At 41.6% G+C, this 16445-nt stretch overlaps 1 protein-coding gene across 4 annotated transcripts in view; it reads left to right on the top strand.

The window, feature by feature from the left end:
- The window catches only part of gria3b (glutamate receptor, ionotropic, AMPA 3b), a 107422-nt gene extending 91284 nt beyond the window's left edge, over positions 1-16138 (top strand). The window contains exons 12-16 of one of the 4 annotated variants that reach the window (XR_009931973.1): positions 279-477; positions 7686-7933; positions 8849-8963; positions 12417-12531; positions 13977-14115. Coding sequence is in view for 3 of the 4 variants with exons in the window: in XM_062475734.1 (XP_062331718.1) it covers positions 279-477; positions 7686-7933; positions 12417-12531; positions 13977-14222 (808 nt within the window). In the remaining variant the exon portion in view is untranslated. Of the gene's footprint in view, positions 1-278; positions 478-7685; positions 7934-8848; positions 8964-12416; positions 12596-13976; positions 14225-14639 lie in introns of those variants that run through there. The other 3 variants (XM_062475734.1, XM_062475733.1, XM_062475735.1) reach the window with 3 other exon arrangements.
- Positions 16139-16445: the final 307 nt, after the last annotated feature.

The raw sequence follows: 16445 nt of genomic DNA, 5'->3' as shown, positions 1-16445 counted from the left end.
TGAAGTTCTCTGGGACTTTTAATAGTCATGTTCAGTGACCTGTGTCTCTTTTAAAGTAAATGCAGCTTGAATCTGCCAATTCTCGTAAAATCCAGTTTGACAGATTGAAGAGGGCATGTCAGAGGCCAACAGTGTTAGCCAGTCAAAATAATAACCTGCGAAAAATGACAGATTACGGCCGCAGTAAATACATGCTTTTGTTGTGTTGTTGTCCCTTTAACAGGGATGTCCTTGTCTCACAAACCCTCTTTCTCTGTCTTTCTCACGTTCGTCCCCAGGTCGTTGTCGGGGCGTATTGTGGGGGGTGTGTGGTGGTTCTTCACCCTCATCATCATCTCGTCCTACACGGCTAACCTGGCTGCCTTCTTGACGGTGGAGAGGATGGTGTCTCCCATAGAGAGTGCTGAGGACTTGGCCAAGCAGACTGAAATCGCTTATGGGACTCTGGACTCAGGCTCCACTAAAGAGTTCTTTAGGGTGAGTTTTCGAGCTCCTCCCTGAGGCTCAGTGTTCTTCTCTGATGGTGGGTATCGTACATGTTTTGTTAGTCATACTAATAAAAAATGTACATAGTATAGTGACTCCATTCTCAGGAACTTCCCTAAATTGCTATTCGTCTTCTTTCCGACCAACGCATCCGTCATTTCAAGGGGTTGAATTGAGGTATAAAGGCCCATCGCCTTTGTGAAGTGCAACTTGAAACTCGATGACATGAATATGGAATGAACGTGCTGGTGTCTGTGCGACCTTGAGGCGGGTGCGCCTGTCAGTAGGAATAGCATTAAAGACATGCCCATGTCTGAGAGGTGGTAAAAACAGAGGCCTAATCTAAGCTCCCACATCAGCCCAGCACTCAGATGGGTCAGCCTTTAAAATATAATTAGCTGGCTGGCTGTGGAGAGGGAAATTGGACCTGATGAGGGAAAGCCCTCGGGGTCAAACCAAACGTTTGAGAAGGAATAAGCAATATGTCCATTGGCATGAGGGACTGGCTGTGCAATTAAGTCATAAATTAACCAGGGGCTTGAAAGGGAGTCTATCATCATCCCCTCTCAAGACCAGCCACAGTCTTCCAATAGGGCAGCGAATGGGGGAGTTAATGGGAGAGAATAGCATTGGTGATAGCTCGGAATCAGGTCCCTGCTGGCTGCAGAGGAGTTGTAAGGAGTCCTGGACCCTGTGAAAAAAATTCAGACACAGACACATTCAAACACAACTGACTAATAGACATCCACAATGGTGGACCCCGGCCAACCCAAAGGACCCATGAATCTCTTTTCCCCATGTTAGAGATTCCCCTGCCCACTGGTATCACAAGAAAACCTGGATCTACAATGGACAGTTGAGGCAGTATATAACAAGCATACTCTCACATGATATACTGCTGCCTTTTGTGTGTGTTTGTCACCAAGCTGAGGGACATCAATTTCCAGGTAGTTGGTTTGTCAACTCAGCCACGCTGTGTCTAAAGGTCTGCCTGGGAGCATCAGGAGGGGAGGGAGCCTCCTTCCAGATCCCACATTCCCTGTAATGAGTGTCCTAGTTACCGCCTAAGCCTTCAAACTGGAAATGACATGTGTGAACCGCTATACCAAGGGACTTTTAATTAAAACTTGCAGAGGGGCTGACAAGCAAGAAAAGAAACACACACACTCACTGATTAATGGAGGTTCAAGCTCTATTTCAAATCTGTTTTTCAGGAAATACACTCTGCTTTAATTAGAGCCAGGTAGCAGCTGGAAACGCTAAATCAGACATATGTCATTATGCCTGAAACCCTGCCTTTGATATCGGATAATTTCACCTGGGGTTCAAAAAATATGCCTTGCAACTGAAGCAGAACCTCATAATGCTGTGCATCGCTGTTTTCTCTTGGTCAACACAGTGAGGGTGGTGCAGAAGAATAGAGAATTTCCAGAATTTCCAGACTTCTATATCTAAAAACAGTTTTCAGAGTAATCTACAGTACTGTTCAGAAGTCTTATGCTCACACGATTTTTTACATTAATATTGTCGTACACATATATATGTTTTGTTTTCTGTATTTTTGCAGCAGCCTAAAACTTTTGCACTGTGCTGTATATAAAATGTGACATGAAGTGTAGTCTTTCAACACATATCGTTCTTAACAATTCAAAAACCACTGTCCCGTAAAACATATTCTTTCAAAGAAAAGTATATAAAAAACAAGCTAATTTTACAGTTGAAAAGCTCCAACATCTCTCTCCCACACCAAATAGGACAGCTGGCGTGGGATCCTGCGCTGGTGTGCCCAGTGGAGAGCTGTGGGGCTCCAGGCTCTTGGCACCATGTCGGTACCCATTGTTGGCTGCTCTTCCCTGGAATGACTCTGGGCCCTCCCTCTCCAGACTGCAGCCTGTCTACCTCCCCTACCTGCAGGGACTCTTCACAGGGACAGAAACAGACAGACATACAGACAGGCAGACAGGAAGACAAGCAGGCAGACAGGCAGACAGAAAGACAGACATAGAAAGAGAGAAAGAAGGAGGGAGAGAGGGAGAAAGGAGGAGCTGCAAGCTTTGTGTCGTTTCTTGTATGTTCTTCCTCAACGTAACAAAGCCTCAACATAAAAATCCATCATTTTAGCCCTCTCCATCTCCTTCTTAATTTCATCCATGCAGTCTGTAGAACGTTTGCATTGATGAATCGAGAATAATTAGCTGCAATCTCTCGATAAATTAAGCATGACCTTTGCATTGACATGGAAGCTGAATCCCTTGCAACGGTAATATTTCTGGTAGTAGATAGTAGATACAGCAGGATGATGTGTAATCACCCCTGGGGTTGCCTGGAGACTAACATTGGCCACCACAGTCCAGCCCCTACCATATGCCCCATGAAACAACAAAGTATCAGTCAGTGAACCACAAATGGAAATGCATTCCATGTTTTATTTGTATTTTTTGGAAAGGTTTTTCTTTTGGCTTAAATACTTTTTATCTAGGGCCACAGGAGCATGGAAACCTGAAGGCATAGAAGCGTGAGCAGGGCGCCTCCTATGGCAGGTTGTGCATGCATGAGTAGAAACAACAGCTTGAGCTCAGTCACCACTGCTCTTAACCCAGCGTGAACATCAATTTCACGTCCCAGCTACTGTGCTCCAGACACTATAGCTGATGCATGGCGATATATAAGTAGGGGGATCGTATGACACGTAAAGTGGATTTGTTTCTCTTGCATAATAACGAGACTTTTGAGAAGGCTGAGTGAGTACCTTGTGTAAGGAAAAGCCTGTGAATCTACACATGCAGTTTGGAACCAAAGGAGATGTTCTGGAAGGTTACTGTGGAGATGTATAGACTGTATCAGAACGTTGAGAACCAGTGTTGAGTTCAAGGTGTGTTCCAGGGTACAGAGGGGCTCTCACAAAGATTAGAGAATGTTTGCATAAGGGCAGGGACTGACAGAAGAGATGACAGGTGGAAGGGAGATAGAAGTACCCACTAAAGAAGAAACAGCTCCTCTCAGAGGAGCGACGTCCAACAGCTGATCAGCACCAATGAGAGACGGGGAGGCAGAGCTCGATTGGATTCCCGCATCCAACCTCAAACACTTCCTGCATTGGTATTCTGAGCCGTGACGAGTGCAGCTTTTCACTGACAGAGTTACACGTCCCTACCGGAGGCCCTAACTTTCATTTCTGCATACATGAGATACAGGTAGTCCTAGCAGGAAGTAGGAATTGAACCTGAAGAAGAAGAAGGAAAAAATTACATGTACCGTCCTGAATCTAAGTGAAAGATAAGTTGAAGTAGGGAGAAGAAGTGCTGCTGGCTGTTTGAGGATGGGCTTTCAATAGACCTCCATCACTGATCTGAGACAGAGGCTGGAGAGAGAGAGAGAGAGAGAGAGAGAGAGAGAGAGAGAGATAGAGTAAGAGAGAGAGAGAGTAAGAGAAAAAGTGAAAGAGGAAGATGAAAGTACCCTATAATGCCAGTGGATGAGGACACATGGAGTGCATTTTCGTCCGGTTGGTGGACTGCAGGGCTTCCCAGGAAAAGCTGCCTAGCTCTTAATCGATACAGATTAAGTGGCCATTTAGACTGAAGAGGGCAATTCCTTTTGACTTTGCGTCCTTCCCCAGACATTTTAATGGCCACTTCAGTGGGTTTTATAAAAACAACAACAACAGCTAAAAAGGGGCCTTCACTCCAATGTTAAAGCTTCAAAGGATACTTTATTAATGACCTTTGGAAAATACACAGACAGACAACCACACACACACACATTTCATACATACACACAAACTGTCTGTCCACACTGCTAATTGCATCATGTCCCTCTCAGAAGAATACTGGTATTGCTGTCAGCCTCACAACTAGCCTCTCATCTTCACACTACACATGTCTGGGGACACTGGGAAGAACAGAGTTTGGTATGAGACACCACTAAGAGAACTCTCAGGTGTGTGTATGAATAGTGTGTGTGTGTGTGTGTGTGTGTGTGTGTGTGTGTGTATCTTTCTGGTTATGTGTGTTTGTGTGTGTATGTGTATGTATTTTCAGTGTGTGTGTGTATGTTTCTGTCACAGTTAGACTGACTGTTCCAGGGTCAACTTTAAAACCCCTACATCCCTCCATACTGTCCCTCCTCCTCCAACGTAATCATCCGTACAATGATACCAGCAGTCACCCTGGGGTCAACACTGTGGCTTTTAACTAATAGGAACACATGGAACTTAAAATTAACTGTGTATGTGGTGGGGGAGGGGGCACTTTCAGAGCTCTCACACTGGATCTAACTGCCAGACAACAGCCAGTCACCAGACATAAGAGTGATGTGTGAACCCATGTCATTATCTGTGTCAGGGGAAGGTGAATTTAATAGAATTCTAACTCAAATCCTAATCTTACTTAAGAGAGGTTGATTAAACCTAATGACAAATTAAAATAAGTGTGCTTCATAGGTCTGTTCTTGTTTGTAAGACCTGAGGTCCAGACACCCCACCCATGATCGGGGACCTCAGCACAGCTACAAACAGCGCTGGTTATCCAGTCATCGTGGACAACGGTTGTGACTTGCTCTCCCTTTATTTTAATTGACTTCAAGAGACCACTTAGATTGCATTATGTTTCTGCAATAAAATTGCCATTGTTTAAATAGCCTCATGTATAGAGCTGCCTTTAAGGAGCAACATAATTGCTCAACAAACGTTCGTTTCATTACCAATGATGGACCTTTCCATTTATTATTCTATAATTGAATTTTAAATGACTTCTTCATGGCCGGATGTGAATGATTACAGTCTGAAGGGGATTGAAGCACCGGAGGTGACTTTCAACGGGCCTCAGTTTGCGTTCACTATAGTAATGCATTGTCCACAATTCTTTCTCTTTTTTAACTTTTTGTTGTTTTAAACTTTTTTTGGTTTCTCTCTTTTTTTGTGACCCACCCATTTCTCTCTCCTCCTTCATCGCTTTCCTTTTTCACTGTGAATGTTTCAGCGGAGACTGGAACAGATGTGGAATGAGCTTATCTGGGGTTTGGTGGCGTTTCATCTCAGCTTTGATATTGATGAATAGACTTCATAAAGCAGTGAGATGGCACTCTCACTGTAATCAATGACGGAATACATTCCTTTTTCTGTTCATTGAAGGAGGGGTCTTTCTCTTTTTCTCATCGTCTCCCCCTCCCCACTCTCTTCTCGCTCACTCTCTCCAACGCTCACTCTCTCCAATCTCTCTTCATCCTATTTCCCTCCCCCCAACATACACTCTCTCTTTTTCACTGCCTAGCAGATGAGTCCTAAGCCTTTGGGGAAATTGTCCTCAAGCACAAATGACGTCCTTCCAGAGCTGTTTGGCACATGCAAATGAAACGCATTTAACAAGATCGTAAAAAAAAGATGGAGCTTCTGAAAGCAGCCCACACCCCATCCCAGGTGCATTAGCGTTAAACCAGTGTGGTCATCACCCCTACCTCCCCCCAACACACACACACGCTCATCCCGGAGGTAAAGCCTTTCCTCATCAACACAAAGGACATTCATCACGTAGACTTTTTAATTTGTGTTATGTAGCCGTCTCCTCCCATGTCCAGTCCTCCACTGATGGGCCCAGATGGATGGTTCTCAACAGATTGTTCTGGATCATGGGTAGAAAGCCAGCAGAGCGGTTCTGTCAAGCCAAGGGTAATGTTTTTGTTTATAAAAGGCGATGTGCCGGGGGAGGTTACATGCAGTACAGCTGCAGGGGGAAAGTGTTTTAATTGATGGGTTTCTCTGCTACTAAAAGGAGATGGGGTTAGAAAGCCTTGTGTGTGTATGTGTGTGTGTGTGTGTGCAGGCCCGCCGATAGGGGGGGACAAACAGGTCTGTTGTCCCGGGCCCAGGGTAGGGGGGGGGGGCGTAGAACTGGAGCAGAGGAGAGGAAGAGTAAGGTAGGGCGGGGGGGGGGGGGGGGGGGGAATCTAAGATTCTCGTCCCGGGCCCAGGCAAGACTGTCAGCTGGCCTGTGTGTGTGTGTTTGTGTATTGTAACATATGCTATGTTGTGATGACTCACCATAATGAACCCCAAAAGTGTTTTCAACCTGCAAAATGTCTGTTTCATATGAGCCTTTAATTTAACTTTGTAGTGTTCATCTTGAATGTATGACATTGACAATATGTTGATTCAGCAGATATCCCTTCAGGCAAATCGGAGGTCCTAAGTGGTTTTAAGTGAATGTGTTTCTGACCCTACAGGTAGAACCCCAGGTGATAGTCTCTGTTACACACCTGAAACAAAGCCTCTTATTGATGTTGCCATATCAACAGCTTGTGCATGCTCTGACCCCATTGGCTGCCCGCAGTGCACTATAAATCCTTTTTGATCCAATTGGCTGTTGGCAGAAGGCCCGCCTCCCTTTGCTCCGAGGCTGAACACATCCTGACTCATGTGTACCAGGCTTCTGCTCTCATCTGTACACACCTAACTAACCCGAACCAGGATCAAGATCCATCTGTCCAAACTGGGAAACAAGGACGCCAAAATAAATCTAGCTGCGTTGAATAATTTAATTGATGCTAATCATAGATAGTGTTCCGCTCTGGTCCCCTCCTCCTGGATTCCACAGACTGGCTTAGTCTGCCCCTCAGGCACAGGGGAACACACACACTCCCTCTCGCTCTCTTTCACTCTTTCTCTCTATTTCTCTTTCACTCTCTGTGACTCTTTCTCTCACTCCTGTTCACTGTCTCACTTTCTCTTTTCTGTCTCACTCTCTCTTTGTCTTTCTCACACACGCTAATTATCAAACAAACTCTCTCTCTCAGTCAAAATGAACTTAACTAAAGAAACACAATTCTCATTCAGCATTATCTGTTGTCATTATTATCTTAAAGTATATACTACATCATGGCACCAAATATACTATAGACCATAAATGTAATTCCCTGACGTGAAAATGGATTGCGTGAGTTCTTATATTTCATGATTCCGCGCAGGCCCAGAAAGTTTTCAGGAGCCTTCCAGCAATATTCTCTTGAAGTATTTAAAGATATCACACCGCTTTACATGATATCTATAAATACTTCACAATGTCCCCTGGCATCCTGAATTAAATCTTTGAGGCCGGGATCATCATGAAGTATAAAAACATTAACTAGATCCATTGTACCGACATCCATTTTTTATGTCTAAACTACTTTCTGCCTCTTCCCCCTCTCTTCCCCTGACTGCACAGCGATCCAAAATAGCAGTGTATGAGAAAATGTGGTCGTACATGAAATCAGCCGAGCCGTCCGTGTTCGCTAAGACCACGCCAGACGGCGTTGCCCGGGTCAGGAAGTCGAAGGGCAAGTTCGCCTTTCTCCTTGAATCCACCATGAACGAGTACATCGAGCAGCGCAAGCCCTGCGACACCATGAAGGTGGGAGGGAACCTGGACTCCAAGGGCTACGGTGTGGCGACGCCCAAAGGCTCAGCATTAAGGTGGGTGGGATAATATAACAATATCCTCCATGTTGTTATAGTATTCCACCTACCCTGATGTCTCCCTGTTATCACATCCTTTCCTCTTATCTTTTGTGTTGTTTGTGGAAGCCTGGAGGTAACATTTATTTTTTTCTGTTTTAGGAAACCAAGGTTGATTAATCGTAATCAGTTGTTGTAATGTTATATATTTACTTCACAAGGTCCCCAAGTCCCCAATGCATATACTATATAGCTATATATATGTATTGTGTGAGAGAGACTTTTGTTCTATGACAGTAGATTATTCTAATCCAAGGGTTAAAATAACAAGCAATTATTATTTTTTTGTCTCTCACTCTTTACCTTTTCTTTCCCTCTTTCTCCTTCGATCTTCCCCTCTGTCCTGCCTGTGCCGTCCGTCCTGACTGTCGTGTTGTCACTTTTAATTTAACAGTTCAATGGTTTTTCAATTTAGCCTTTAAAAGCTGCGCTGTCACTTGTGACGGATCTTAATTGCATGGTGTTTGTTGTTGTTGTTACTTTCCTTCTCAATGACAAGTGTCCGCATCCTACACACTTCAGTTCTCAGCGACGTAACCCTTCATGCCACTTGTCCGAAATCTCTAACACTTTCTTTGTTATTATAAGACTTCCTTACCCTTATATATACATTCAATTCCTGAACATTTGTCCTTCCCTAGAGCTTTCTGATAACAGATTCTCTTATTAATATTATTATAACCCACAAGAACTAGTGGTAGTAGTCTCCCTGCCTCATATCAAGTACCATTATCTAAAGTGATCACTATTATTATATCATCTCTATTAATTCTACTAGAACTACTACTATTATGATTAACGTTATTATTACCATGCATTAGATTTCTCACGGACCTGTGCATTTTCTTACAAGTTATGTTTTATCGTTTCAAGAAATGCTGTTAACCTGGCAGTTTTAAAACTGAATGAGCAAGGCCTGTTGGACAAATTGAAAAACAAATGGTGGTACGACAAGGGCGAGTGCGGCAGCGGGGGAGGTGACTCCAAGGTCAGCTGTGATGTCACCACGATCGGGTACCATAGTGCAGAGTAATCGGCAAGGCTGTTACTACTACTACTCTTACCACAACCCTATTTAAACGTCTCCCAAGTAAAACCTGCCACTGCTGGACTCTGTCAGTGAGACAGATGTCGACAATAAAACAATACATCTGACCAGGCTATTTACAACTCAACTCGATCCACAGAACCTTGACTTGATTAGAAGAACAGGCAGATAATTTGATTGAATTGTTATAATTAGCTTTAGAGATTATGTGATGTTATATTTAGATGGTTCTGAAAACGGACATTCTATTAGTGCGATGGGAAAATGTTGACACTTAGTATCTCAGAACTATGCCAAGTGCAGAACCTTCACATTTTCCACTCACAGAAGGACATGAGGATGCACTGGAGGATAAAGATCAGTGTTTCTTGCTGTGTGACAAAGAGGTGCAGACCTAGTTATTTTACTGAAGAGGAACTGGATGCTTATCTGAGCCAGACATGTGACATTTGGCTGCCCAGTAGTAGTAGAAGACAGAGACGAAATTAACTCTGGCTTTGACTTCTGTGGGGCACCTATCCTAGCAGGTGTACTGGCTTTTATTGTTATTGCGTAGGAGCAGTTTGAAGTGAGTTAGAGCTGGAGTCATAGCAAATAAATATGGCTATTTGCAGCCTTCATTTTTGTCTGTAACTCGATTGTTTATGAAAACAAGACATTGAGATGTCAGAGAACACATCTTTCTCCTGAAAGAAATGTCTTGTTTTCAAATTAGGAATTGTGCTGTATTTTGTGTATTTTCTAATGTTATATTATCATCAGATTTGGATGATTCAGATAGGTTCCTAGACGTCTTTTTAGATGCTATATCGACATCCTTAAAGTGTCAGTAGCAATATGGTGCAACTAGTAAAATGGTCTTATTGTGGTATTAATCATTCTTGAGGAGAATTATTGCATAAATATTAGGTTATGTGAGAGTTTTGGTGAGAACAAACAAAATTTTATTTAAAGATCAATTACGACGGGATGGATATGGAAATTGTGGTGCAGGTCATCTTTGTCATAGGACATTAGAACAGACCTTAACAATAATAATAAATACTTGGTTGTTGCTTCTTAGACAAACTACAAGCTTTAAGGCCAAAATGGAAGAAATCTTAGAAAAACCTCAAAATGGCTGCTCTGCTACAATACTCATGGAGGCGAGGCAAACAGCGGAGTCTTGAGGGGACTAAGCATTGCAGGCAAACGTGAGAACTCTAATATAAAAAATGAGAGTAAAACACAACAAAGCGTTCAATTGGTGTTTTTACTTGATCATTTATAACAGAAAGATATGTTCTTCTCATTGTGTGCAATATTGGATTATTCTCTCCAATCTAAGCGTTGATTGCAAGTTTAACAACCATGATGCCCCATCAGTGACCCTGCAACCAACATTACGACCGTCAGGTTAGATCGTGTTCCTGTGCTTCTCCACTGTTCCTGAAGACAAATAGCCCACCCATTACTGGAGCTAATGGTGCGAAGTGTGCAACTTCCTTTGAACCATGAAGGCTTTGGTGGAGCATCACTTAGACTGTGCTTGGTGGAGCATTTTGTGTGCTATTTTACAAGAGGAATACAAGCACATAAAATACTTTTACAGTTCAGGTCAATTTAATGACAAATGACTCATGATGCACGCACCAATTTAGGTCTGCTAATTGGCTTGCCCATATATGAGCGGCAGAAGACTGAAGATCTACTGGATGTCGTAGCATCATGACATCATAGGTAATGAGTTATCAAGTATAGCCTCAAATGGTCAGGTCACACTGGTGTTGAAACTAGAAGTGTCATGAGGTGTGGATAAAGTGATGCCTTACCAAAGAACTGTTGTTTCTATTGACCCAACCACTTTTATTGACTCCCGCAACAGGCACTCACTCGGCACTCCTGTTTTCATATTGGTAGGAAACCGTATATCATCTATGCCGTTACTGTGCAATGCTAACATTGGTGTGTGTTCTATAGTCACAAAGCCTAGTGCAGCATGAGGATGGTACGATTGTCTCTCTGTCTTACTGTGTGCTGCCGTCTATTAATGTCGACACACAGGTACGTACTGTATGTTTCCTGAGATCTTGTTGTTGGATTTCTCACCATGCTTCCCTTAAGGGGTGTAGCTAAGACTCTTGCATGGTTGAATAAACACTATGTGGAAAGCCAATCAAATTGAAATCATCTTGGAACCAAAAAATATGTAAATCCCATGGCCACTGACACAGTAATTCTATCAGTTGTGGTTGGTAGGGCTATGTTTTTCCCTGGAGAGGAAATTTGATTACCTTCTTTAATACCTGCCGGGGGCAAACTTGTTTCAACCTCTTACCTAGCTGGCCCCCATCATACTATTACCCCCCTCACTCCCCCGCTCTCTTCCAAATGGGTGTCAGGAGTCACGCATGCACACACACACACTTGTTCTTCATCCTCTCTTTCCCCCTCAGGCACCAACAAACTGCTGCCTGGATGGAGTTTCAAGCACAGAGCATGTTAACAGATAATTGCATTGTTAATCAATGTCTCCCTGCACCAACACAATGCTCTGGTCTTAACAGTTTGCTTATCGGTGGCAGGCTATGAGGGGTTTAGAGTACAGCACTGTTATCTTCTCTCAGTGCATAATTAATGTATCCCCCCTTGGAGGGACATTGTTCACTAGCAGCAGGAAGGCCTCTCATCGATACAGTGCTCTCTTATCAGAAAACTCTTCTTTTCTATCCAGAAGCACGTGTTGAAAAGGGAACACATTGGGACTTCTCTACTCGGGTTGTGTTTGTGAAATCAGGCTAGGTATGTGTCAACTGTGACTGTGGCCTATTCAAAGTTAAATAAAAATGCTCTCATTGCTAAGTTGGACCAGCATGTCCTCTTGGCCAGGTGATAGATTACTTGAATGGAGATGAGGTGGTTTACAAGGATGCTGTAGTGGTGTAATATCCTTGCCCAGGGTAAGAGTGTGCATGGATGTGTCAACTTTTACTAAGCAGTACGACAATTTAGTTGCTGTACATTTAGGACTTCTTTTAGCTAAAAGCAAATACTGAGGTTTTGTGTCTTTATCAAGAATGGGGTTCTTGTTGGGTCCAGTCCTAGTCAGATGAGTCACTGTCACCTAAGTAAGTCCCCTCTTAACAATTATTTATTCGGCTTGTTTGAGAAGACCAGCAGAGTGCACCTGCTGGTCGCCGTGTTAACAGTGCCTGCCGATTACTCAAAGCGATATGGGTAGGTCCTGGCTTCTAGAGTAGGGGGACAAAGGTAATAGATAGAATGCTTTTTCTCTGTGATGTTGACATAGCCAGGAGCCCTGCTGTATCGCTTTGTGAAGTATGAACTAGCTTAAAAGTTGAATAACATAAAATAACATAATATAATGTTATTTATGTTATTTCCCACGTGAAGAACTCCGGTAAACCTTGCAGTATTGAAACTCAGTGAACAAGGCATCTTAGACAAGCTGAAAAACAAATGGTGGTACGATAAGGGTGAATGTGGAACCAAGGACTCTGGAAGTAAGGTCAGTCGCTGCAGGTCTTTTGTACTGATTCCAACTTGCATTTTGACGTACTGTTCATATGCAAAGACAGGACTACTAGATCATCTAATACTCCCGTTTTCCTGTGTATTTAGGAGTCAAAGTTCAGCCACATAACTGTAACTCAATAAAACAAGTGGCTTGTATTGATTAAGCACTGTTTCCCCAAATCCAAAAGCTCTTTTTAATATTATCATATATTTCTATATTATTTTGCCATAAAGTATGAATTTTTTTAACTGAATCTGTAATGATAAAGATGTAGTTTGGGGAAATTGTAAAAGTGCAAAAACAGTATTTTCTGTTGATTAGTTATAACTACAATAGTTGTTATGCTATATGAAGTGCTCATTTTCACATTTGACATTCATGACATCCTAACCATTATGCTGCTGTTGATATTTACCGAACTTTCTAATTAAAATTAGATTTATTTGCGTCGTTACTAGTTTGCATGTAGATGTGTCTATTAGATTATTTAACCTCCTGTGGTGTAGTAAACAAACAAAGCTTCTTATTGTGATGAGTTGTCTTGATTCATCTTCAGAGAGCTGTTAAAACACTCCGGGGTGTTGAAGTCTGTCTTTGTCACGAGTTGCAATAAGGACTTCTTGTTTTCCACACCACATGAAGTTAAGAAATGTTTCTTGCTACAGACCAGCGTTTGTCTCCTCGAGGAACCGCATAAAAACTACTGATGCCATATGAATCCTCTTCAAAACTCATAGGGTTAAATTGAAAATGGTAATACACTCATGAACAGATTTTTTAATTATTATGTTTGGTAAGTAAGCAGCAGCAAAATGGTTTGGGTTCTCGTGTTTAAAAAAAAACCCTGCTTTTTCATTTTTGATATGCAGTAGATCATCAATATATTATGAATTTGGCTTTACAATATGTCAATTATGACAGGGAAGTTATATGTACATGTCAATATTTGTAGGGGATTTTTAAGACAGGCTTGTTTCAGAAGGATTGACCTCTGCGTTACTGGTCACAGGAAGTAGCTTTCACTTAGGGTAGAAAGGGCTCTACATTCGACACTTTTGACCCTTTGCCTCTCCCTCTGGAGAGTGGTGTGACTACGGGTTGTCTGAGGTTCCTCACAACTTTGTGACCACCGTACACAGACCTCCACATCCAGGACTTCTGGAGTCAACCTGTAGTATTTCCCTAACCTTTAGTATTCACCCCAAAACATTTTGCCTTTAGAATACATAAGATCTGCTAGTTATACTGACAGAGAAGGTTTCCCATTAAGATATCAAGGAGGGTTTGTCTTATCTTATTATTTCTAAGTGCAAGTATAGCATGTGTTATAGATAGAAATTACTTGATTGGATTTATTCAGGTTTTTAGAGGTTAGGTTGTGCTATACTTCCCTCTCTCCACTGCAATCCTCTAACTGTGATCTTTGGTCTTCTCAGGACAAGACTAGTGCTCTGAGCCTCAGCAATGTGGCTGGAGTCTTCTATATCCTGGTTGGAGGGCTGGGGCTGGCCATGATGGTGGCCCTAATAGAGTTTTGTTACAAATCAAGGGCCGAAACCAAACGGCTGAAACTGGCAAAGAATGCCCAGAACTTTAAGCCTACTCCTCCAACCAACACCCAGAACTTTGCCACATACAGAGAAGGCTACAACGTCTATGGAACAGAGAGTGTGAAAATATAAGGGTAGGAAACCCTTTAAAGTGGCCTGCTAAGGGAAATAAGCTTTTACCGAATGGTACGCAATTGAGGGTAGAGCTGAAATGACTTAGCAACCTTCTTGTGTACTTTTCTAACATTTAACCACTGAAATAGTACACTTTTGTTGCACACAACTACACAGTGGGCTCAGTGAATCTGTGAAATAAAATAGTGACAAAGGATTAAACTGGAATGGTGAGATATCTCAGACGACTATCGTTAAAGGCCCCATAATTATAAGGATTTGCCTATGATTATGGTGATATATATTTAATAACATTTCCTTTTGTCATGTTTTGCAAAATTATTAGTTACAGTACATTGAGCTAAAGTTTACACATGACATCATAACACCCAATAATAAGCATTACATTTGTGTGCTTTTTCTCTAATTACGCAGGTCTGAGGAGTGATACTCACTTATCCTTGCCCGGCTTTGACAAACCCATGATACAACAGAATCGCTAAAAGGGGAAGGGTATTATCCTCTTCCCGTCCAATCCTAACTGGCGGACACGGCATGATAATCTGCAGCGATGACACGGCAGGACTAGTCTTGTGAAGATTTGCATTGGTTCCCTTCAGTGCCTTATACGAACACCAGAGTCTGAACAATGCAACTCATCAGAAGCCCTTTTTATTTTGTTGTTTGTTTTTGCCTAAAACTCACATGGAAAAGAGTGATCATACACTGTAATCTGTTTATAACAGTATTTATCATAAATGTATGGATGATGAAAAAACGATTAAAGAGAGATAGAGAAGTAAAGCCATCACTTGCAACCTAAGCACATTTGGAAGTGCCGAACCAGAAGACGAATCTGAAACGACAAGCGATAAATTGGTTTTCTGCCCATAAAATGTGATCAGATAAGCCTTCATTTTCCTTCTGATGACATGTTTTCACTGGTTAGATGTGATTGACAATAGGTTAATTATGTCCTCTTCAAAGCAATGTATTAAAGTCTGTTAGGAGACTGTTTTTGTATTGTTGTAAAATACTGGCAGTAATATTGTTATTGTTATAAAGGACAGGTGAATCTTATTGTAATTGATCATTTGTTGATAGGACTGCTGTTAGACAGAGGGATTGTTGTTGAGTTGTTCTTTTAAGCTCTGGTGCTGCTGAGAATCTGAAAACATAATATGGTACAAAGTCTTGTGAAAGAGATCATAAGATGCAACAATTGGCTTCACATAAACTGGAACAAGCCACTTTTTTGCACTTCCAATACTGCCGTCAGTTTTACGTGGTTTGTTTGTTTGTTTGTTTTAAAGGGTTCATACTCTCTGCAAAGCAAGCAGGTTTTCCCTCTAGGTAAACAATAAGTTCGTGATTTAAGATGTGTAACATATGGAAAGTTTTTCAAGACTTCTGTACATGAAATTAAACCAAACAAAAAGCAGAATTTAAATGTAGATTAACTGCAATCCAATAACAGGATAACAGTAATGGCTTTTAAATGGTAGTATTTTGAATTACCTTGGCATTTTGTTAAACAATTGCACATTTTACAATGAGCTGTTTTTGCTTAGATTTTTCTTTCATAAGCATTGTAGTGTTTGGTGAATTTACTTGGTAAATGAAAATTAATAACATGAATAAATATAATTATGGAAAATAGATTTTTACAAGGTTATTACAGGGAGTGTATTGAAAGCTTAGCACATTTCCATATTGCTGTAACAATTCCTTTTCTCTAAAAAGACTGTGATTCCATAGGTTTTAGGAAGACCATAAAAATCACGTAAAACGAAAGATAGTTTTATACCAAAAAAACAGAAGAAAAAGGGGGGGAGAGAAAACTGAATTGTAAAGAAACGTTGTACATTTACCGAAAGGATATTTATTTATGTGAAGGCTTCACACAACTGAGTGATCTTTTTTCCCCAAGTTTTTATAAAGAAATTGCATGTGTAATTGGTTATTGCTTAAGAATCTCTACTTCTCATGTCAGATTAGGTATGCAGTAGGAAGGCAACCCTTGGTTAGGATCTTTGGTCAGCCAAATTACCTTTTTTTGTAAAACCTCACCTCAGCTGAGAGAAATTTGCCCAGCATCTTAGTAGAGTAAAAGAAATGCATGTGTGCGACTAATTAACTGACCCTCGTTGGTGAGGGGCTGTACAGAGAATTTTAATACATTTTGTAAATAAACGTGTATAGAAGACAAGATGTGTCTGTTTTTAATTGTATACTATTATA

Source organism: Osmerus eperlanus, chromosome 13 (assembly GCF_963692335.1).
Source record: "Osmerus eperlanus chromosome 13, fOsmEpe2.1, whole genome shotgun sequence".
Classification (NCBI taxonomy): Eukaryota; Metazoa; Chordata; class Actinopteri; order Osmeriformes; family Osmeridae; genus Osmerus; species Osmerus eperlanus.
This window is presented reverse-complemented; position numbering and strand designations above follow the sequence as displayed.